The sequence below is a fragment of the Argopecten irradians genome, chromosome 5 (assembly GCF_041381155.1).
Source record: "Argopecten irradians isolate NY chromosome 5, Ai_NY, whole genome shotgun sequence".
Taxonomy (NCBI): domain Eukaryota; kingdom Metazoa; phylum Mollusca; class Bivalvia; order Pectinida; family Pectinidae; genus Argopecten; species Argopecten irradians.
In genome coordinates, this window is record NC_091138.1 from 7643329 (window position 1) to 7668738 (window position 25410).

General features: G+C 35.8%; 3 protein-coding genes across 3 annotated transcripts in view; all 3 read right to left on the bottom strand.

Annotated features, from left to right (window-relative positions):
- The window catches only part of LOC138322762 (UPF0489 protein C5orf22 homolog), a 44004-nt gene that overhangs the window by 16748 nt on the left and 1846 nt on the right, over positions 1–25410 (bottom strand). The window lies entirely within an intron of this gene.
- LOC138322764 (uncharacterized) lies at positions 2838–10282 on the bottom strand. The gene is made up of 4 exons (XM_069266853.1): positions 10178–10282; positions 6874–7239; positions 5364–5519; positions 2838–3339 (listed from the first exon to the last, which is right to left on the bottom strand). Exons 1-4 carry the CDS (start codon positions 10262–10264, stop codon positions 2929–2931), a joined length of 1020 nt encoding a protein of 339 aa, XP_069122954.1. The 5' UTR covers positions 10265–10282; the 3' UTR covers positions 2838–2928.
- On the bottom strand, positions 20997–25144 carry LOC138322763 (transcription elongation factor, mitochondrial-like). The gene is made up of 4 exons (XM_069266852.1): positions 24987–25144; positions 22262–22645; positions 21734–21886; positions 20997–21477 (listed from the first exon to the last, which is right to left on the bottom strand). Exons 1-4 carry the CDS (start codon positions 25068–25070, stop codon positions 21055–21057), a joined length of 1044 nt encoding a protein of 347 aa, XP_069122953.1. The 5' UTR covers positions 25071–25144; the 3' UTR covers positions 20997–21054.

Sequence of the window (25410 nt, forward strand, 5' to 3'; positions counted from 1 at the left end):
GATCTCAAGCAAATTCCATACATAGGTTCCCCTAGGGCCCTATTTATGCATATTGCGTTTTGGGACCAATCGGTCAACAAGATGGCCGCCTGGCAGCCATCTTGGATTTTGATAGTTAAAGTTTGTTACTGCTATTTCTTAAAAAGTGCAGAAGGGATCTCTCTCAAATTCTATATGTAGGTTCCCCTAGGGCCATAGTTGTGCATATTGTGTTTTGATACTGATTTGTCAACAAGATGGCTGCACGGTTGAAGTTTGTTACCACTATTTCTTAGATAGTACTGTAGCGATCTGTCTCAACTTTTATATGTAGTTGTGTTTGAAAAAGTTTGAAAAGCAGGGAAAAGATCCCTCTTTCCATTGTCAGACATAGATCATTCTTTGGTGGCCGCCAAGATCCCTCTGGGATCTCTTGTGTTATATATGCCACTAAAGATTATACGTGAATGTACCTCAATACATGTAGCTCGCTATCAGATAACGTATATTTTGATGGAACTACAACTAGCAACCTTAGTTATCATTTATGTGTTTATATGAACATGTATATATGTTTGTCAAAAAGAGAGAAAAGAATTTTGAAGTTTTGAAGTCAGGACCAAATATTGATTTTACGTTTTGTGTGTTAATTATTTATCTATACATTATACATTATTACTATATGTATATTATTAATATAAAAAAAATCAAGAACATAACTGACATCACAAAAAGAGTAACAAATTAAAAAAAGATTTAATGTAATATTATTTCCATTCATGTTATACAGAATAAGTACAGTACGTATCACAGGTGAAATTCACCGGTAAAACACAGGTAAATCCAGGTTAACTTCTCTGAAATAGACTACAATCCTTGTCACAACATTCTGCTAATTATCAGATTATAAAAAGTGGGCAAATGGAGATACAGCCGATCAAGCTAGGTAAAAGGGGGTTCATGGTTGGGGTTAAAATCTTTTAGCATAAAGCCATTTTGCTGTTGATGACAGTTTTCAAAAGGAAATGCTCATTCTCTTGATGAAGGTTGCACAAGTTGAAAAATTTCTTTTACACACATTTCTGTGATTATTCCGATGTTACTTTACTAAAACTGTGAGTAAAACTTACAATTTTCATATGTGAATTACGATGTGATTATGCAAAAACATTGTGTGTATAAGTCACACTGGTGTATAGGTCCCGATTTTCAGGGGGGAAAGTTGTGACTTATACTACGTAAAATATGGTAACTTAAATGGTCATAGATAAAATATTTGGCTTGTGTGTAGACTTGTTCCCTAAGGTCTGACCTCATCAAAATCTTATTAATACAGCTCCTTATTTTCGCTTCGTTTCACAGAGGATCTGATAGAATGACATCCAATTAGTGGTCTCATTTTGATGACATTTTAAATTGACCAATCAAATAAAAACATCTGAAATTCTTAATAAATGAATGAAGTAGTTTGTGGAGTCGTCGGAATCATTTACATTTATGTAGTCATGCAGGCTGTGGCGAAATGTCATTTTCAGTTGATTGCATTTGAGTTTTACTTACTAGAAGTTCATTAGAACATATCCCTTAATGGGATATTGTCTCTATGAAACAGGGAGAAGGACTGATCTGTATTGTAATCAGATTGACTGTGATCCAAATTCAAGGTCACTGGTCTGATTTGTACTGTTTATTGACTGAAGTGCAGAGAATCATCAAAGATGATATTGTCAGATAGGTGATGAAATAAATATCTCCAAAACCTTTTATTGTCACTAAATAAACAGTACAGTACATTAACTCACCGTTGTTGACGTCATACCATTAGTCTGAGATTACTATTGATTAAACTACACTAATCATACATATTCCCGACATTGTAAAATTTTGGAAAGTGTCTACACTGTATAGATAGAATCCATTGGAAAGTATCTACACTATATAAATACAAACCATTTGAATCACATTTTGTTGTTGACAGCTATGTTTTATCAATCCTAGAAGAGTTATATCCCTCCAGTTGCTTTAGTCCTCATTTTTCACACAGAGAGTGTAGTTGAAAAAAATTCCTCTCATACTTGACAGGTTATCCTGCATAAGTTAAGGAAAAGTTAACTCTGTTTTGAGCCAGGATAGAGAGGACAGCTCATACACATTTGTCAACAGCGAACAGTATGCCGACCAGCCAAAATCTTATCTTCATGTTGAGGTATTACAAGTCCACCATAGATCCTCGATACTCCAGGGGTTACTTACTGACATTATATCCACCCCTCGACTATCTCATTGTAAAACCCGAGGCAACAGAACGGAAAAGGTAATTTAGTCTTTTGATTTTCATCAAAAGAATTGTATACATGTAACAGTAATCACTGTGGTTGACTGTTTGGCTTTGAAGTTGGGTGTCAATATCTCTATAGTCTTCAGAGGAAGTCTTAATGCAGGCTTGTGATTGGACAGATTTTTTCTCTTTAACTGCCTTCAGTTTTACTATGAGATAGTCCAAGGGTGGATATAACGTCAGTAACAGTAACCCCTGGAGTATCGAGGATGACTGGTCCACATGAGACACTTTCTAGTATTTAAATGTTTACTTTGTAAAATGTGATACTGTTAGTAAGGAATGATTTTGTCTTCCATTATCAGTAAATCAGTTGTAATTGGAACTTGTGACCAATCCAGTGCCTGGTACACATGTACTTATTAAAAGTTACCTCCCTTCATTTTTTAAAGGATCTATCGAAGACATCTCTTTGTTTCACTCCATCAGTACTGACAAAGTGAAACGAAGGGAAGTAACTCTGGTAGGTTGTAACTGTAGTCAGAAATTTCATTATGTAGCATTAAAAAGATAAAAAATGTTCCCATCAATCTTGCATTTATTGTTAACCATATTTCATAAGTTAAAGACAAACATAGCACACAGCAGACATCCTTATTGAACAGAGAAAACTACCGGTCACACAGAACTAATTTGTAAAAAGAATTGGCCAAGAGAGCTACAGATGCATACTGCTCCTTCAAGTGCGCTTCAGTAAAGTCTGGGACAGAGGGCAGTTGTATTCCTAAATCATCGTGTCTCATTAATGATTTTAAATATTTGTAGCTGTTCATGTATCTAATGTCAAAATGTTTGACAACATCTGTATTGTAGATGTCTGGCAGCTTTTTCATATCTACAACATACACCTCTGATGTGTCCTTCTCCAAGCTTGACTTCAACACAGTCATAAACACTGAATACATCACTTTGTAATGGAGCTCATCCATGGAATTGGTCAGCTTGGTTTTCTGAAACAGGCGACTGGTGTCCCTGATAACAAACATACACCCCTTTGGAATTCTGGCCACTGCTGCTTTTGCCTGTGGACGGAAAAATGAATAATTGCTATTAAAGTACTGCACACATTCATTTAATGAACACAATGTGGATTGGATAATGTACAGTAAATAATCAGTTTAGTTGATGATGTGGCTAGAGCAATGTTCTTTGCAAATGAAAATTATTTTTTTTTGTGAACAAGAGCACCCCACAAGAAATGAATTTTAAATGTATGTACTTAGTATTTAAGTTTGGCAACATAACAAAATGAAATGGTAATTTGGTATTTTTGAAGAAGTTTCCACAGTGACAGAAAAAAAATATCAAAACTGGAAGGTCCCCAATACCAAAAGGCCCAACTAAGGCACTTGTCTGAATACAGTATATACAGAAAGTGTCAAGGAGCTGTATTTAATGGGGTTTTTTCAGAAGAGAATCATGGGCGGATGGACGGACAGAGCCCAATTTAATATTTTCATATAATAATTTATAAATCTTTTCTGGATTTATTTTTCAAAGATGCTCCACCGCAGACAAAAGTACTTTTCTCTCAGTCTGTCAAATACAGGAGCAGAAAAATCAGTGTTTATTTCAGTTACAAAAGATACATACTTTACACGATTACCATCATTGAAAAGTTTGAGCTTCTTATTTTACTTCAAGATAAGAATATTAAAAACAAGAGGTCCAAGGGCCTTAACGGTCATCTGACTACCTTGGCAATAGTCATATAGGTAATAAATTATATGTGGTGTCATGGTAGTCATCTTCGATTTGGGATCAACCAGAGATGTGCAAAACTTTGTCAAGATCGTATCAGGATCTTTTCAGGCAGGTTTCAGCCAAATTGCACTGGTAGAACTTGAGAAGTTCAAAATGTGCTTTCAAGACGGCGGTTGAGGCGGCCAACTTGGAATTGGGATCGACCTGAATAATAACAACACTTTTTCAGGACCATGTCAGGATCACTTTAGGAAAGTTTGAGCCAAATCTCACCAGTATAACTGTAGTAGAATTTTCAAAATATGATTTTCAAGATAAGCGACTGTGGCAGGCATCTTGGATTTCCGATCAACCCGAAAAATAACAACACTTGGTTAGGACCATGTCAGGGTCATTTCAGGCAAGTTTCAGCTAAATCACACTAGTAGACTAATAGAACTTGAGAAGAAGTTCAAAATGTGTTTTCAAGATGGCGGCTGTGACAGCCATCTTGGATTTTGGATCGACCCAAAAAATAACAACACTTGGTAGGGACTATGTTAGTTTCAGCTAAATCTCGCTTCGAGAAGAAGTTCGAAATGTGTTTTCATAATAGCGGCTGTGGCGGCCATCATGGATTTCGGATCGACCCGAATAATAACACAACTTGGTCATGACCATGTCAGGATCATTTCAGGCAAGTTTCAGTCAAATGGCATCAGTAGAACTTGGGAAGAAGTTCAAAATGTGTTTTTAAGATGGCGGGTGTGGCGACCATCTTGGAATTCGGATTGACTCCAAAAATAACATCACTTGCTTGGGACCATGTCAGAATCATTTCAAGCAAGTTTCAGCCAAATCGTGCTGGTAAAACTTGAGAAGTTCAAAATATGAAAAGATTACGCACGTCAACAGACGAAGATGATGACTAAAGGTCATCCTGACCTGAAGGGTCAGGTGACTTAATAATTAATGGTGTCCTGAAATTTTTTTTATGGCATTATGCCCTATATTGATTGAAGTACTAACTGAGCATGCACCACAACAAAATTAAATTTAATATTTTCTGAATATTTTTGTGTTAATTAGACACAAATGCTCTGCCTGCAGTGTAGCATCTTTAAGTTCCAATAATGATTATTGTTGCAAAGGGCAATAACTCCTTCACTTATAATCAAATCAAGACAAATTTCAAACTGGCCCAATATCTTTCATATTTTAGTCTGCAGTTATAATAGAATAAGAACATTTTTCATACTTGTTTTTCTAATGTTAGTCTCTTCGGGAGTGCCAATTAGTGTTAATACTGTAATGATATTGGCAGCCCCTGGTGGGTAGTACATGTGATATTAGAGTAACTTACCAATTGATAATGGAGAACATGATCTGACATCTTTACTTTAGGATCTTCTATCAGCATGGCATGGTCCCAGTTCTCTACCTCCCCGTCACGATTCACCTTGATCCAGCTGACCGACATTAAGGTTTCAATATCAATCACAACTAGGCTTTGTAGATTCTGTGGAGAGTAAATATACATGCAATGCAATGAAAGGGTCAAAGAATTTGATAGATGTATTCCAGATAACACTTGATCCTTATAAATGTATATCTGTAGGGTATACATTACTTGAAATATGGAGCAAAAAACTAATTCCAATAATGTGGAGAAAATATTGTCAAATTTTCCAGGATGCCTCTTTATCAACAAATAAAATCACATACCAGAGATATTTAAAAAAAATCACATGAATACAAATAATAAACACATATAAAACATATAGATAATTAGTCTGAGATACTCTGGCCCTGACACCAGACTTAGACATTATGACATATAGATGTCTGGTAGAGTGCCAGAGCGCACTACTATACGAAAAGGTGGGATTCACTGACATTATTCAGTATGGGGCCAGGTCATTTCTTATTCAGACCACTTACAAAACATTACCGCCGAGTAGCACCACTTACCTTAGTCGTTTCAACAAATCATTATGAATAACTTATCTATCCATAGCAAATGCATATTCTATAATGTCAATACAGTAATTTCTTTTCCGTAACTGCTAAATTGCCTTCCTCATCGTCACAATTTTCTCATAATATGCAAAATGCTTCAAATCTTGAGGAATTGCTAGTGGTGGAATAATAGAATCTTTCCCTATCTAGAGTGTGTGACAACAAAATCACAACCCAAGGGGTAATTCATGAACGTCCGATTCGAGGCTTGCCGAGGGTTGGACATTCAGGAATTCCCCCGAGGGTCGTGATTTTGTTGTCACACCCTCATAGGTAGGGAATGATTCTTTTTCTCCCACATACAAAAGAAAAAGAAGAGATAATGTCCTCAACAGAAACATTTTCACTGCAACTAGAACATGGTTCCATCGTCTGCATGACAATATTGATGACATCATCGACAATGCATGCCACGGTCACATCGCATGAAGACATGACGTCATGTAATTGTCTTCAAGTTCAAAAGGTTAGCGCGCGCAATCTGTCACACCCTAGGGGTTGACAGATAAATCTCCCACTGCTAAATCCAGGTAAAATCAGTAAATGTTGGGAAAAAAATTATTCATTTGCTGAAAAGACCAATGTAAGTGACACTTCTTGGTGGTGATGTTTTGTAAGCAGTCTGAATGGGAAATGACCTGACCCGATACCAAACAGTGTCGATGAATTCCACCTTTCGATATAGAAGTGCCCTCTGACCCTACACCAGACATATATCCGTCAAAATGTTTCTGGTGTCAGGGCCAGAGTACTTCGTGGCTAATAGATTATATACGTAGAAGTGGACTATTCCGTTCGTGAAACTAAGCCCAGCACTATTATACATCACAGTGAAAAATGGAAATAATCCATACCTGAATCTGCCTTTGTAGTAGTCCAGGAAAACAGAAGTCTTTGTGCAACAGTTCTACATACTTCAGATCTGTACACATAGCTTGGAGACATTCAAAAGTTGTAATCTTGTTTTCTATCAAGTCATTTAATTCAGAAATTTTGCCATTCTTGAAACGAAATTTCAGAATGTTTTCTACTAAAGTCTGTTTGCATTCCATCTCTTTTAGTGAGCGAAGTAATTTTTCTGGAAGATCATTGATGATAGATAATATATCATTCTGATGTTGTATTGTAGGTAATGTTGGGTTTCTGGGCGATTGATTGCCTGTCTGCTTGTCAAATTCCTGTTGGTGTGTCAATGCTACCTTTTCAGAGTAGAGACGTTGCTAGAAAAAAGAATGTTAAATAATAAAATGTAAGGAAACAATGTTGCAAATCTGAAACAAGATCCAGATGGATCTGTACTGTACTGTAACAGTCAAATAAAAGATTGATATGCTCTCTTCCTTCTGTCCCTCTTCCTTCAAATCAATTAATAACACAGAAAATTACATAAGGATTTATGGGAAAATATATCTTTGTGGTCAAACCTACTCTAATTAGATATCATTAGATCAAATTTTTCTTTGTTTTCAAACTCAATCTGACTTTCTAACTGGTCCATACTTTTTCTTCATATCTCTATACACGAAAACTGACATTATCGTGATGTCACAATAAAAACATTGATTTTTCATATTGATTTAGAAAAATAATCCCCCCGAAAATGAACGGAATCGAATGTGTAAAATTGTTTTAGTAACAAGTAGTCTGAACAAGAGATCCCAGAGTGATCTTGGCGCCCACCCAAAAATGATCTATGTCTGACAATGGAAAGAGGGATCTTTTCCCTGCTTTTCAAACTTTTTCAAACACACTACATATAAAATTTGAGACAGATCGCTATAGTACTTTCTAAGAAATGGTGGTAACAAACTTTAACAATGAAATCTAAGATGGCGGCCAGTTGGCCATTTTGTTTACCGATCAGTCCCGAAAGGCATTATGCATCAGTCCTTAAAGGTACTATGCACAACTAGGGTACAAGGGGAACCTATGCATGGAATTTGAGAAAGATCACTTCAGTACTTTCTGAGAAATAGCAATAACAAACTTTAACTATCAAAATCCAAGATGTCCGTCGGTCGGCCATCTTGTTTACTGATCGGTCCCAAAATACAATACCGGTATGCACAACTAGGGTCCTAGAGGAACCTGTATATGAAATTTGAGAAAGATCCCTTCAGCACTCTTTGAGAAATAGCGGTAACAAACTTTAACTATCAAAATCCAAGATAGCCGCCTGTCGGCCATCTTGTTCACCGATCGGCCCTAAAATGCAATATGCACATCTAGGGTCCTAGGGGATCATACATACGAAATTTGAGAAAGATCCCTTCAGTACTTTTTGAGAAATAGCGGTAACAAACTTTAACTATCAAAATCCAATATGGCCGCCTGTCGGCCATCTTGTTCACCAATCGGTCCCAAAATGCAATAAGCACAACTAGGGCCCTAGGGGAACCTGTATATGAAATTTGAGAAAGATCCCTTCAGTACTTTTTGAGAAATAGCGGAAACAAATTTTAACTATCAAAATCCAAAATGGCGGCCATCTTGATGACTGATTGGTCTCGAAATGCAATATGCACATCTAGGGTCCTAGCATCCTCGATACTCCAGGGCTTCCGATCACTTACTATCTCTACACCCCTGGACTATCTCACAGTGAAATTGAAGGCAGCTCAGCGGAAAACATTTGACCAATCATGGGCTAGCAAATATTTCATTTGAAGACTACAGAGAGAGCGACGCCTAACATCAAAGCCACAGAGTCAACCACAGTGTACCGTTATACGGCTCTTTTGATGTACATCAAATGACTAAGTTACCTGTTCTATTCTGTTGCCTCCAGTTTTACTATGAGATAGTCCAGGGGTGTAGAAATCGTAAGTGATCGGAACCCCTGGAGTATCGAGGATGGGGTCCTAGGGGAACCTGTATATGAAATTTATGAAATATCCCTTCAGCACTTTTTGAGAAATATCGGTAACAAACTTTAACTATCAAAATCCAAGATGGCCGCCTGTCAGCCATCTTGTTGACCGCTCGGTCCCAAAATGCAATATGCACAACTAGGGTCCTAGGGGAACTTGTATATGAAATTTGAGAAAAATCCCTTCAGTACTGTTTGAGAAATAGCGGTAACAAACTTTAACTATCAAAATCCAAGATGGCCGCCTGTCAGCCATCTTGTTGACCGATAAGTCCCAAAATGCAATATGCACAACTAGGGTCCTAGGGGAACCTACATATGAAATTTGAGAAAGATCCCTTCAGTACTTCCTGAGAAATAGCGGTAACAAGAATTGTTAACGGAAGGACGGACGGACGACGGACCACGGACCAAAGGCGATTTGAATAGCCCACCATCTAATGATAAATTATAAGCATTGATGTCACTAATTTTAATTTCATTTTATCTGCATGGCGCTAAGATGGTGGCCTTTCGGCCATCTTGTTGACCGATCGATCTCAAAATGCAATATACACAACTAGGGCCCTAGATGAACCTATACATATGAAATTTGAGAAAGATCCCTAATTCAGCCATGTCTAAGAAATAGCGGTAACAAGAAATGTTAAAGGACAGAAGATCCCTGGACAAAAAGCGATTTGCGAAGCAAAAAAGTGAATCTAATTAAAACAACAGGTTGGGGATGTACTCCCGTATATGCAGGATAGTCCTGCATTTGAGTCATAGTCCTGTATTTGAGGGATAATTTTGTTACGCAGATGCAGTATTCTGTGAAATGGAAATGGAGAAAGTTGTTAATTTTCAGATAGCCATATAACTGATTGAAGACTTTATGTTTTTGTGTATGAACTATAGAATTCTATTATCTCACTTTGTAATAAAGTGACAATTTAGGTGCTTTCCATAGACTACAGTGTTACTGTAGCCATTAGGCAAATTTAGTGCAAATGTCATATCAAAATTATGACGCCCTTTTTTGATAATAATGTTAAAAACAAATTTATCAGTTTTCATTTCACGGAATCCTGATTTGCGTAACAAAATTGTCCCTCAAATACAGGACTGTTATTCAAATCCAGGATTATCCGGCAAGTACGGGAATGTCGCCAACCTGAACAGCTGAACAAACGAACAGACGAAGGATCTACCAGGGTCTCATGAATGAACAAAACAAACAAGAGCATGCAAATGATTTACCTAAAAAATACCGTGAAACATTATCCATGAATGCCAATGTTTGTCCTTACCAAACAATTATATGATCTGTTAATCGGAGAACGTAAACGTTTCATTTTCCTCCACACACCAGTCAGACTTGATTGTGTCGAAGTCATGACTTTTTCCACTTTCCTTGGGAGTTATTCCCCTTTACGATTTTCCGGGTACAGCACTGAAATTTGGAAAAAGTGGTTCGAATCCCTGTACCAGAGGAATAAATTAACGTGCATGTATTTATATGCCAAAGTTTGGAGTGAAACCGTACAGACATAATAAAATTAATTTCATTAGCATATAGTAACATAAAAAAATCTCGTTTCATTAAGGACTTAAAAATCATAAGAATCTCCTTTGTTCATTCATCGCATGGACCTACTGTAGGTTATTTTCATGGCATAAGCGTTGTAGATCGTGTTTTGAAACGATATTTGCAAAATTTGAAGCGTAAGTCATATGCCAAGAGATCCACAGACGTTGGAATCAATTGTCAAATTGCTTATGGTAATAAGGGTAACTGAAAAGTAATGATAATAGGGTAACGAATTAGCCCAAATCAATATTGATTAGGTTTTTGCAGAAACGATGCGATATATATATAATCTACTAATTTAGAAATAGTGTAGACACAATGTTTTGAATGTTAAAAAACCTCATTTTGAATTTATGTTTTCTTTCATGGTGGCAGAGAAATATTTCAAAATATTTGAAAGAATAAGAAAAAATGGATACTGTCAAGCTATTCTGTAATATTTAAACTTGATAATTATTTGATTAAATTAACGTTCTATTTCGGTAACAGCCAGGGTCATGTAAGAACGGCCTCCCATGTATGCGGTGTGTTGCGAGTATTATAAGTACGGTAGAACGAATATATGTACCCGGCCTATATAGCTACTATACCTTTCGGCAGACGACAACATTTTCTGTCTAAAAGTCTTTTGAGCTACAATATTGCAGCTATAAGTACGGGTGTGTGTATTCATGTTGTGTCTTCTTGTATAGTGGAACTGTTGCCATTTTTTATGGTGCTGTATCACTGAAACATGCCGCTGAAGACACCAAGCAACACACTCCATCCGGTCACATTATAATGACAACGAGCGACACCAGTCGTCCCACTCTATTTATGCTGGACTAAATACCATTAGTTTTTTTATAATTTATGTTGGACATATTCACCCAAAACGTGACCACCTGGGTATAGGCCTAGTATTTTTAATCGCTCTATGAAAGATTCGTGATCAATAGGAAATGTGTATTTGTCGTTTACATGTATATCCCATAACTACTCAAATTCAAAGGAAGTGAATATTTACGTTTGCTGTAAAATTCTTCAAACTGTGGCCGAATTGGTTGCTGAACATAACGTTCCTCTTGGTCAGCTCTTGGTCAGCTCTAGTTCTGCATCAGGGAACTTTTCATAACTAAGTAAGAATCATAACCACTAAAAAGTCCGATTCTGTTTATCAGCAAAATCAGCATATTGATAATGCAACAAGTATTATATATTTATATATCTACTTTTTGTTATGATAACTTGACCGAACATTAGAAATAGTTCTATACCTATCAAAGGGTTTCTATTTTCAGCATTAATTCAGGGTAATGTATATTCCTTTTCGGCCTGTTACAATATAGACGCAGAAGTTATCACGCCCGACAAACTCTCTTCGTGGCGTTCAGGTGGAATGAAGTTAATGGGTTGTTATTTGAAAATCGCATTTTGTTCTTGAATTTTGCCAAATAAGGTGGTGTTCTCGTTTGTATGAGGTCAATCTCCATGCCCCAAAATTTTTGCTCTCAGAAAAGAGACTTCCGTAAATAGTAATTCAATTACTCAAAGTACTGCAAATACAACGCAGCAGAATCAGAAAAAAACCAGAATGAAATCAAACGAATTTCAAAAATCAAAATATACAAACCAGTTTAAAATTGTTATTTTTGATCGTCATTTATTATGTCTTATGGCCGACTTTGATATCAACCATTGCAAGGATATTCAACATATCACAAAAAATACATACATGTTTTGTTTGACATTCTTCTTAATTAAAATTCCTTCATAAAATAATAGATTTCAAGACAAAGAAAGCAGAAGTGTTATATTAATTGAGTTTTTGTATTCTTAGAACAGTCTGTGTATTATACAGTATGGGAATATTGCCGTTTTGACCATATACACGATATATTAAAGCTATCATTTCCTAATTAGGTGTTTGATATATTCTGTATTTGTATATTGTAGAGTTATCTGTCCTTACGTGTAGGTACTATCTATTGTGACGCCATGTGTTTGCGAGCGTTACGTCATACTTTCCGAAGAAAACGACGTGGATTGCGCTCACAAAATAATGACGTTACAATAGATACTAACCCGCAAGGGAGCTAACTCTGTAACATACAAAGACGGAATAACGGTGTTTGCAGAATTCATTGTAGGTTTTCCTTAAAAAATAACATTTTTATGATTAATAAGACTCATTTTTTTCAAAATAACAACATTTGCTACCCCTACCCCTTATTTTTGAGCTGCAAAATCCACCATTTTCAACCATTTTTGCCATATCTAACCTTTTTTTTTTTAAATGTTCTGGTATTAAATTTTTGTAACCATTTTGCATGTAAATAGAGAAAAGGTTGCTCTTTCTAAATCAGGCAGAAAAAAAGAGTGTTAGTATGCTTACTTTTTTGCACTATTTAAATAGTTACAGAGATTTAAATAGTATATTTAAATCTCTGATAGTTATTATTTTTCAATATTTTAGAGTTAAAAATAAAAGTGCTCTATTTACCATTCAATGTAAAAATAAGGTGATAAAAGGGTATCATTTCACACATTTATGCTTAATATTTTTATTATCATGAACCTAGTAAAGAATTACAGCAAAACTTAGCTTGATACAGCTAAAAATGCTGGTGCAGTGATGATTTAGGTAAAAACAATTTAAGCAAAAAAAAAATAAAACTTTAGCTGTACATATTTTCAAAATGACCGCCAAATGGGTCATTTCTTAAAATTCCCATATACAAAAATTTACTTGGAATAGAATCGTAATTTTTTAATAAAATTTGCAACTGACAACTTGCTACAGATATTGATGAGTTTTATTTGAAAATCTCATAACTTCTTTTATCTATGTCAAAACGAGACTTCAAAGGGACTGAAACTTTAAATGTGTATATCCTTAACAAGCGATCCCAGAGGGATCTCACCCACCATAGAATGGCCTATGCCTGACAATTGACAGATAGATCTTTTCTCTACTTTTCACTATGCACAACTTGGGCCAAAGGATCGATAAATACGTTTGTTAGCGGTAACTAACTTCAACTACCAAACTCCACTTTGGGTTTCAATATCCCATTGAGAGACTTACTTTGTTGCTCTATGATCAACTTCCCAAGCCAGAGGTATTAGAAAACTATCGTACTGAATACCCTTGGTTAGTTGTTCTATGATCAACTTCCCAAGTCAGAGGTATTAGGATACTATCGTACTGAATATCCTTGGTTAGTTGTTCTATGATCAACTTCCCAAGCCAAGGTATTAGGATACTATCGTACTGAATACCCTTGGTTAGTTGTTCTATGATCAACTTCCCAAGCCAGAGGTATTAGGATACTATCGTACTGAATACCCTTGGTTAGTTGTTCTATGATCAACTTCCCAAGCCAGAGGTATTAGGATACTATCGTACTGAATACCCTTGGTTAGTTGTTCTATGATCAACTTCCCAAGCAGGTATTAGGATACTATCGTACTGAATACCCTTGGTTAGTTGTTCTATGATCAACTTCCCAAGCCAAGGTATTAGGATACTATCGTACTGAATACCTTGGTTAGTTGTTCTATGATCAACTTCCCAAGCCAGAGGTATTAGGATACTATCGTACTGAATACCCTTGGTTAGTTGTTCTATGATCAACTTCCCAAGCCAGAGGTATTAGGATACTATCGTACTGAATACCCTTGGTTAGTTGTTCTATGATCAACTTCCCAAGTCAGAGGTATTAGGATACTATCGTACTGAATACCCTTGGTTAGTTGTTCTATGATCAACTTCCCAAGTCAGAGGTATTAGGATACTATCGTACTGAATACCCTTGGTTAGTTGTTCTATGATCAACTTCCCAAGCCAGAGGTATTAGGATACTATCGTACTGAATACCCTTGGTTAGTTGTTCTATGATCAACTTCCCAAGTCAGAGGTATTAGGATACTATCGTACTGAATACCCTTGGTTAGTTGTTCTATGATCAACTTCCCAAGCCAGAGGTATTAGGATACTATCGTACTGAATACCCTTGGTTAGTTGTTCTATGATCAACTTCCCAAGCCAGAGGTATTAGGATACTATCGTACTGAATACCCTTGGTTAGTTGCTCTATGATCAACTTCCCAAGCCAGAGGTATTAGGATACTATCGTACTGAATACCCTTGGTTAGTTGCTCTATGATCAACTTCCCAAGCCAGAGGTATTAGGATACTATCGTACTGAATACCCTTGGTTAGTTGCTCTATGATCAACTTCCCAAGCCAGAGGTATTAGGATACTATCGTACTGAATACCCTTGGTTAGTTGTTCTATGATCAACTTCCCAAGCCAGAGGTATTAGGATACTATCGTACTGAATACCCTTGGTTAGTTGTTCTATGATCAACTTCCCAAGCCAGAGGTATTAGGATACTATCGTACTGAATACCCTTGGTTAGTTGTTCTATGATCAACTTCCCAAGCCAGAGGTATTAGGATACTATCGTACTGAATACCCTTGGTTAGTTGCTCTATGATCAACTTCCCAAGCCAGAGGTATTAGGATACTATCGTACTGAATACCCTTGGTTAGTTGTTCTATGATCAACTTCCCAAGCCAGAGGTATTAGGATACTATCGTACTGAATACCCTTGGTTAGTTGTTCTATGATCAACTTCCCAAGCCAGAGGTATTAGGATACTATCGTACTGAATATCCTTGGTTAGTTGTTCTATGATCAACTTCCCAAGCCAGAGGTATTAGGATACTATCGTACTGAATACCCTTGGTTAGTTGTTCTATGATCAACTTCCCAAGCCAGAGGTAGGATACTATCGTACTGAATACCCTTGGTTAGGTGTTCTATGATCAACTTCCCAAGTCAGAGGTATTAGGATACTATCGTACTGAATACCCTTGGTTAGTTGTTCTATGATCAACTTCCCAAGCCAGAGGTAGGATACTATCGTACTGAATACCCTTGGTTAGTTGTTTCTATGATCAACTTCCCAAGTCAGAGGTATTAGGATACTATCGTACTGAATACCCTTGGTTAGTTGTTATGAACAACTTCCCAAGCAGTGTAGGATACTATCGTACTGAATACCCTTGGTTAGTTGTTCTATGATCAACTTCCCAAGTCAGAGGTATTAGGATACTATCGTACTGAATACCCTTGGTTAGTTGCTCTATGATCAACTTCCCAAGCCAGAGGTATTAGGATACTATCGTACTGAATACCCTTGGTTAGTTGCTCTATGATCAACTTCCCAAGCCAGAGGTATTAGGATACTATCGTACTGAATACCCTTGGTTAGTTGTTCTATGATCAACTTCCCAAGCCAGAGGTATTAGGATACTATCGTACTGAATACCCTTGGTTAGTTGTTCTATGATCAACTTCCCAAGCCAGAGGTATTAGGATACTATCGTACTGAATACCCTTGGTTAGTTGTTCTATGATCAACTTCCCAAGCCAGAGGTATTAGGATACTATCGTACTGAATATCCTTGGTTAGTTGTTCTATGATCAACTTCCACCAGCCTGGTTAGTTGTTCTATGATCAACTTCCCAGAGGTATTAGGATACTATCGTACTGAATACCCTTGGTTAGTTGTTCTATGATCAACTTCCCAAGCCAGAGGTATTAGGATACTATTGTACTGAATATCCTTGGTTAGTTGTTCTATGATCAACTTCCCAAGTCAGAGGTATTAGGATACTATCGTACTGAATACCCTTGGTTAGTTGTTCTATGATCAACTTCCCAAGCCAGAGGTATTAGGATACTATCGTACTGAATACCCTTGGTTAGTTGTTCTATGATCAACTTCCCAAGCCAGAGGTATTAGGATACTATCGTACTGAATACCCTTGGTTAGTTGTTCTATGATCAACTTCCCAAGCCAGAGGTATTAGGATACTATCGTACTGAATACCCTTGGTTAGTTGTTCTATGATCAACTTCCCAAGCCAGAGGTATTAGGATACTATCGTACTGAATATCCTTGGTTAGTTGTTCTATGATCAACTTCCCAAGTCAGAAGTATTAGGATACTATTGTACTGAATACCCTTGGTTAGTTGTTCTATGATCAACTTCCCAAGCCAGAGGTATTAGGATACTATCGTACTGAATACCCTTGGTTAGTTGTTCTATGATCAACTTCCCAAGCCAGAGGTATTAGGATACTTCTTCTTCTTCTTCTTATGTATACGGGACGCCGTCAAAGTATGATGATTATGTCACGGGGGACCTGTAGGGGTCTATCGTACTGAATACCCTTGGTTAGTTGTTCTATGATCAACTTCCCAAGCCAGTGGTAGGATACTATCGTACTGAATACCCTTGGTTAGTTGTTCAATGATCAACTTCCCAAGCCAGAGGTATTAGGATACTATCGTACTGAATACCCTTGGTTAGTTGTTCTATGATCAACTTCCCAAGCCAGTGGTAGGATACTATCGTACTGAATACCCTTGGTTAGTTGTTCTATGATCAACTTCCCAAGCCAGTGGTAGGATACTATCGTACTGAATACCCTTGGTTAGTTGCTCTATGATCAACTTTCCAAGCCAGAGGTAGGATAGTATCGTACTGAATACCATTGGTTAGTTGTTCTATGATCAACTTCCCAAGCCAGAGGTATTAGGATACTATCGTACTGAATACCCTTGGTTAGTTGTTCTATGATCAACTTCCCAAGCCAGAGGTATTAGGATACTATCGTACTGAATACCCTTGGTTAGTTGTTCTATGATCAACTTCACAAGCCAGAGGTATTAGGATACTATCGTACTGAATACCCTTGGTTAGTTGCTCTATGATCAACTTCCCAAGCCAGAGGTAGGATACTATCGTACTGAATACCCTTGGTTAGTTGTTCTATGATCAACTTCCCAAGTCAGAGGTATTAGGATACTATCGTACTGAATACCCTTGGTTAGTTGTTCTATGATCAACTTCCCAAGCCAGAGGTATTAGGATACTATCGTACTGAATACCCTTGGTTAGTTGTTCTATGATCAACTTCCCAAGCCAGAGGTATTAGGATACTATCGTACTGAATACCCTTGGTTAGTTGTTCTATGATCAACTTCCCAAGCCAGAGGTATTAGGATACTATCGTACTGAATACCCTTGGTTAGTTGTTCATGATCAACTTCCCAAGCCAGAGGTATTAGGATACTATCGTACTGAATACCCTTGGTTAGTTGTCTATGATCAACTTCCCAAGTCAGAGGTATTAGGATACTATCGTACTGAATACCCTTGGTTAGTTGTTCTATGATCAACTTCCCAAGCCAGAGGTATTAGGATACTATCGTACTGAATACCCTTGGTTAGTTGTTCTATGATCAACTTCCCAAGTCAGAGGTATTAGGATACTATCGTACTGAATACCCTTGGTTAGTTGTTCTATGATCAACTTCCCAAGCCAGAGGTATTAGGATACTATCGTACTGAATACCCTTGGTTAGTTGTTCTATGATCAACTTCCCAAGCCAGAGGTATTAGGATACTATCGTACTGAATACCCTTGGTTAGTTGTTCTATGATCAACTTCCCAAGCCAGAGGTATTAGGATACTATCGTACTGAATACCCTTGGTTAGTTGTTCTATGATCAACTTCCCAAGCCAGAGGTATTAGGATACTATCGTACTGAATACCCTTGGTTAGTTGTTCTATGATCAACTTCCCAATCAGAGGTATTAGGATACTATCGTACTGAATACCCTTGGTTAGTTGTTCTATGATCAACTTCCCAAGCCAGAGGTATTAGGATACTATCGTACTGAATACCCTTGGTTAGTTGTCTATGATAACTTTAGTTGTTCTATGATTAACTTCCCAAGCCAGAGGTAGGATACTATCGTACTGAATACCCTTGGTTAGTTGTTCTATGATCAACTTCCCAAGTCAGAGGTATTAGGATACTATCGTACTGAATACCCTTGGTTAGTTGTTCTATGATCAACTTCCCAAGCCAGAGGTAGGATACTATCGTACTGAATACCCTTGGTTAGTTGTTCTATGATCAACTTCCCAAGTCAGAGGTATTAGGATACTATCGTGCTGAATACCCTTGGTTAGTTGTTCTATGATCAACTTCCCAAGCCAGAGGTATTAGGATACTATCGTGCTGAATACCCTTGGTTAGTTGTTCTATGATGAACTTCCCAAGCCAGAGGTAGGATACTATCGTACTGAATACCCTTGGTTAGTTGCTCTATGATCAACTTCCCAAGCCAGAGGTATTAGGATACTATCGTACTGAATACCCTTGGTTAGTTGTTCTATGATCAACTTCCCAAGCCAGAGGTATTAGGATACTATCGTACTGAATACCCTTGGTTAGTTGTTCTATGATCAACTTCCCAAGCCAGAGGTATTAGGATACTATCGTACTGAATACCCTTGGTTAGTTGTTCTATGATCAACTTCCCAAGCCAGAGGTATTAGGATACTATCGTACTGAATTCTCTTGGTTAGTTGTTCTATGATCAACTTCCCAAGCCAGAGGTAGGATACTATCGTACTGAATACCCTTGGTTAGTTGCTATGCTCCAAGACAAGTGTACAAGCGTGTTTACCAGTATCAATTGTATCTGGAACGTATCATAGAGTATATTGGCTCTGACATCACTTGATCGGGAGGGACGGGTCCAATAGGAAGAAATAAAGGCAACTCTTCTCATACCTACTAGACATACTTCAGTACATAGTTCTGCATGGATTGTAACCAAATGCAGCCAGCATTCTTTCACATTTCAGAAATGATTTATTAACAATACAAACATACATAAATTCAGAGTGTATATATATATATATATATATATATATACATTATATTGTCAAAAGAATAAGACAACAGGCATATTGCCTACATTAGTCTTCTTCTGTCACTTCCAGTTAGGCTTGAAAGAAATATGGTATGTTTCACTCTATCACAAAAATATGGCATTACGTGTTTGGTATCGAGTTCAGGAATAAGGGATTTATGTTCATTGTGTCATTTACTGGACTCTATACATTATAATTAAAAGGATAATTTCTACTTAAAAAAAATTCTTAGCAAGCAAATGAAGTTGACAATTAATAAAGTAAATGCAAATACAATTCCAACAAGCCTTAAATGAAGAAATATCCGCATCAATATTTTTATATAGAACTACTCACTCACGCTCATTCATTCCGGCATTCATACTAGAATGTTAGATAAATTTATTATACTATAATAATGACTTAATTGCTATAATATCCTAAGTGTATGTAACTGAATTACTACTACTTAGTGTTGCATAAAATTCAAATTATTTGTAATTAGAAAAACGTTTCGAGGATTTAATATATAAATTTACATGATAAAGAAAAAATGTATTTAATTGATCAGGTACAATACGGATGCCACACAGTAGGCATTGTAGATTTACATAACCTAATAAATTGTAGATGGATAAAATGTGGTGCCTTGAATCATTATACAATGGACATTGAAAGAAAAAATGAACTAAATCTTCACTGGGAGCACCACATACACAGGATGAGTTATCAGTCAGGTGATCAGAGTGTTTATCAAAATTAAGGTCACTTTAAAATTACTAAGTTGGCAAAGGATTATGAGTTGTCTTGGAGAGGAATCCATGAAGACTTCTGAAACTATTATATCGTGAGCAATTTTCAATTTATATTTAAAAGAGAAAATTGAAATAGAGTCTGTTATGAGACTGTCAAGTGAGTTCCACATATCCATGGTTGACGGAAAAAACTTTTCTTATAGCTATTAGCTCTTGACTGTGGAATATAAAATACTCTGTTATTTCTAAAATTGTATACATTGTTTAGATTTACATTTGGTTGTATAATATTATGAACATTAGAGTATAATTATTAATAATTTTAAACATTAGTATAAGTTTGTGATTCTGTCTTCTTTTACTTAATGGTTCTAGTTGTGTTTCGTTTTATAAAATATAGTGAGATGTACCTCTTCCTGTTATTAATCTCATAGCTTCCAGTTGAATGGATTCAAGAAGATCAGCTTCAGCTTGTGTACAGTTGTCCCAGGCTACATCAGCATATACTCATATTGGTCTTATGTAGGAAGTATATAAAGTTTTCAATGTTATCCTTTCAACTAAATTTTTCAATACATAAGTAAACTTTTGATATTTTGATATATATTAGAAATATGGTCTGACCATGTTCCTTTACTATCTAAGTTAAGCCCTAGGTGGTTATGAAATTCATTTTGTGCTATTGTATTATCATTAAATAAAAGATGTGGATAATCAATATTTTGTCTTCGACTGAGGTTCAGAGCTATTGTTTTATTGGGGTTAAAGAGAATTTGTCATTTAAGTGTCTATTCTGAGATAGATGTTAAGTCGTTCTTTCGGGAGGGGAACAGCATTTTGGCAGAGCTCGAGGCTCTCATTGATATGTCCTATATATTTCAACAATCTGCAGAATGAAATAATACAGCTACCACATTGATTCCTTTGATATTTTCAACAACACCATATATAAATCTATATTGAATGGTTCAATATTCTTCCATGAACTTTCCATATGACAAATGGCACAAATATTTCCAAAATTTTATTACTTGATATACTTAACAAATTACATACTAGAGAAAAAAATCTAACCCCACAAGACAAGATTGTAAAAGCAATTTGCCAACAGTGCTACACTGGCACACTGTTCACGTAGGCGGTCTGGAGAAGTGGTGTTGTATTTATCCAGAAAAGTTGGTTGTATCTGTAACATCCACATGTTCAGTAATTCACCATCAAGGCTCTGCTTCAAAATATCACAGTTGGCATTGTAGCGAAACCAATTACCAGATGAGTTATAAATATCAGGCATTTTCTGTACATTTACAGAATGTACATTCGGTTCATCCATATCTTCCATCTTTAATTTAAGCAATGTCATAAATATTGAACGAAGCACTCTGGAATAGATTTCCATACTATGTAGTGTGAAATTCCTCCCAACCTTTGGCATGGTTTCTTTGACTATATAACAACATCCTTCTGGGATCTGATGTAAGGTAGATCTGGCCTGTCAAAAACATCAGAAATTTCAGCATTATAGATAAAACATTTCAACAATATTCCACTTTCCTGGCTTTTGGTTGTTTTACATGGATGTAATGTGAGATGTTATAAAATCAAATTTATAAAATATTAGGTATATCATAAAGTTTGTACCTTTTATTGTAAATTTCATCCTAAAATTTCAACTCCCCCCCCTCCCCCTGAAATCTTCCTATCTTGCTTAAATATGTGTTGTTCCCTATACATTGTCTGATACTTACAACTTCATAGAGGAAGGAATGATCAAATTTTCTGAAAATCTTAGTTGAGTTTAATGAAACATGGCTCCAGTCGTCCACCTTTCCGTCCCGATTCACCTTGATCCAGCTGGCTGATTGTAGGTTTAAGTCAATCACAACTAGGCTTTGTAGACTCTGAAGAAATTATATTTGGTGATTTTTTTTCTGGTATTTTACTGGTAATGATCATTTCTTATTAATATTTGGTGATTAGTTACCAATATTGGGTAATCATTTATTAATACATGTATTTGGTGATCATTTACCAATATTTGGTGATCATTTACCAATTTTTTGCGATCATTTACCAATATTTGGTGATTATTAACCAATGTGACATGGAAGGGACAAGAACAAAATTACTTCAATGACTGAATGGCTCTCTCTTCCCATTACTTGTACGTGAATTAATTCTTCCTTACTCATCGGCTATCCACACAGGATCTCCTTGAATTCTCTACTGACATTGGGAATATAGGACTTTAAGATCTGCAGGTAATGTGTATTTACCTTGATTTTCTCTGATGATATCGCAGGATAACAGAATGTACTATTTTGTGTTGTCTTCCTAAGTACCTCTGTACATAAGCTTTGGAGATGTTCAAAGCTCACAACATTAGCTTTTAACAAGTCCTTCACCTCACCAATCTTTCCATTCTTTGAACGGAAGTTTACAATATCGGTCACTAGAGACTCCTCCAATTTAATCCCTTTAGCCACTTGTACATTCTTCTTGTTTTCCTTAATGCTATTTAATAACCTTAAAACTCTTTTCTCGTGAGCTGCATCTACCACCAACTTTGGCAATGGTATATAAACTGGGTCTGCTGGTACCTGCCTGTCATCATGGATTTCTTTATTGTTGGGCGTCAACTTTATACAGTACAGGCGTTTCTGAAAGAAAAAAAAAACAAATATATTATTGTTATTATTTCATGATCTTCTGATATTTTCATCTTTACCAAGTACAGTTGTTGTATTTTATTTAAATAAGAGATCTCTTCAAAATATCTTGCTTTAATCTTTTAGTTTTTGTGCTTGATTCCAGCTATGATCCCTTTGCCTTTGATATACACGTATATAATTTACTGATTATAGAAGTTTACCTTAATCTACAAGTCTAGTACTAGTAAATTTTAGCCTAAGGCATGCTTTTGGAGATAAAACAATAGTACTATCTGACTATACATTCATAATGAATGGCCCAACATAAATACAAAACACACTTATTAAAACCATAAGATAAATTTTACAAACACTGCAAATGGTAGAAGAGGTACCAGAGTACACTAATATTTTTGAGTGCGAGTACACTGTAGATTTTTGAATAATTACATCCTATGTATTATATTTATTCTGTATATGTGCATGAGTATTGTACAGCTGTTGTTTATCTATCAGATTAGCGATGGAGTTACAGTATGGTGTATACCAGAAGGAAGGCAGACATTTTATGGTGTGGTGTTTTCATGTATCGAAAGCTTCAAAAAGTGTTATGTAGACAGCAGTTTTCTGTGTCAATCGACTACCCGTTTTTGTCTTTTGTTGATCATATGAATATGTATTTACACATTTAATAACTTACTAACCAGTAGTCGTAATTTTTCAATTCTGATACATATACATATGCATGTACTAGGAGTTAAATCAATGGATCCTATATACATTTACTGTTGAATGTATCTATTACTATACTTTCCTGTACTTTGAACAAAGGTGTATATCTAATCAAGGATTTATAAGTGAGAAGGATTCGTGACTGTCTCTTTACATTACTAAACACCAAGCGAGACGCCTATGAACCGTGAATAAAAACCATTTTTCTCAACAAATACTTGTCTTATCGAGTCAAACGAAACACCAATGTAAAGTTCATTAAATTTCACAACGTTTATTACTTGCTTTAAGAACGGAATATTTAGAGGATCTGTCTTAAATTTGCATTAAAAAGTACGACAGCTCATGAAATGACGGTCCGCTTCATAAAGTAAGATGGTGACCCTCGCACCCTCAAGCTACATCAAAGGCTGCGCCGGCGGATATCAAAGGAAAATCAGTCGTCGCCCAACGTCACGGTCAGTGCCCAAACACAAAAGCTCCTGCCTTACATTTCCCCAAAACCCAGTGTGACTTATCCTTCTCATATACGTCCTTGATCTATTATTTTAAATTTCATTCATTTAATGATGTTATTTACAAATTGATTCTGTATTTTACAGTATTAACTATTTATATTTAAAGATACAGTTATTTACAAATTGATTCTGTATTTTACAGTAATTTAACTATTTTATATATAAAGATATGATGTTATTTACAAATTGATTCTGTATTTTACAGTAATTTAACTATTTATATTATAAGATATGATGTTATTTACAAATGATTCTGTATTTACAGTAATTTAACTATTTTATATTATAAAGATATGATGTTATTTACAAATTGATTCTGTATACAGTAATTTAATTTTTATATATAAAGGGTTATTTACAAATTGATTCTGAGTAATTTAACTATTTTATATTATAAAGATATGAGGGTACAGAGACATTTTCATTATGGCTTGAACTTCATTGTAAATTTTATCTTGAAGCTACTTTTGTGCGTTATTCAATCATCATTTTGTTTAATATTTGCAGCCATATGTTATATATCATCATTCTTTTTTTACGAGAGAAGACGGATTATAAGTTTACAACTTGTGTCTAATCCCATTTTTATATAATGTGCAAATAAAAATATGTTTAAATAAAAACAGCTGTTGTTTATTCACAGCAACTCACTGATAAGTCAAACGTTTATGTATGATATCCGTATATTGTTTTATTATTTCCGCAATTTATTTATTATATTTATATTTGAGATGATAATGGAGTAAAGTCCAGTACCCTTTTATTATTTATTATTTCATTTTTATTTCATTCTATCAATTTTAAATGAAATTACATTTTATCAAAATATCTTTCTTTTGTTGTATTTGATGTGATGTTTCTTCATTTATCGTGCTTTATCTATGAACAATTTAACGAATTTAAAAATAATCAAATCAATGCCCTTGGCGGGATTCGAACCGACTAAATAATCCTTACTAGCAGCACACGCAGAACGCGAGGTAACAGTTAGGCCTAAGAGTACGACACGACATAGGCACCCAATTCTTTCCATTCTTTCTGTAGTCTCACACGGCAGATATATGTACATAATGTGACCTTTGACAAAATTTCATACTTACCAGACAACTATACGTCAGGCCCTTTTCTAATGTACGACTTTTCTCTCTCCAAAGGGCAGAGAACAGGAAACGTGCTCTCGACATATTGTTTACAAATGTCTTAGCTTTTCAATTGGAGTTGTCCCCCTTGTAACGGTTGATGGCGCTTTGAAAACTGAACTTTAATTTATATCACGTTTCAGACAAACGCACAACAATGTTAATATACAAGTAGACAAATTAGCTCCAGAAACATACGGTTTTTGTGCACGTTGCACGGATCCAGCCAATTCAACACCTCCCTATGGCTCGATAAACAATCAAAGGACTGAAATTTTGCCGGAATGAATTTAATGAAACAGAGATTTAAATAATACTATTTAAATCTCTGATGAAAAGAAAGGTCCTAGTTATATTCTACACAAGAGGTGCAGTGCTCCACATA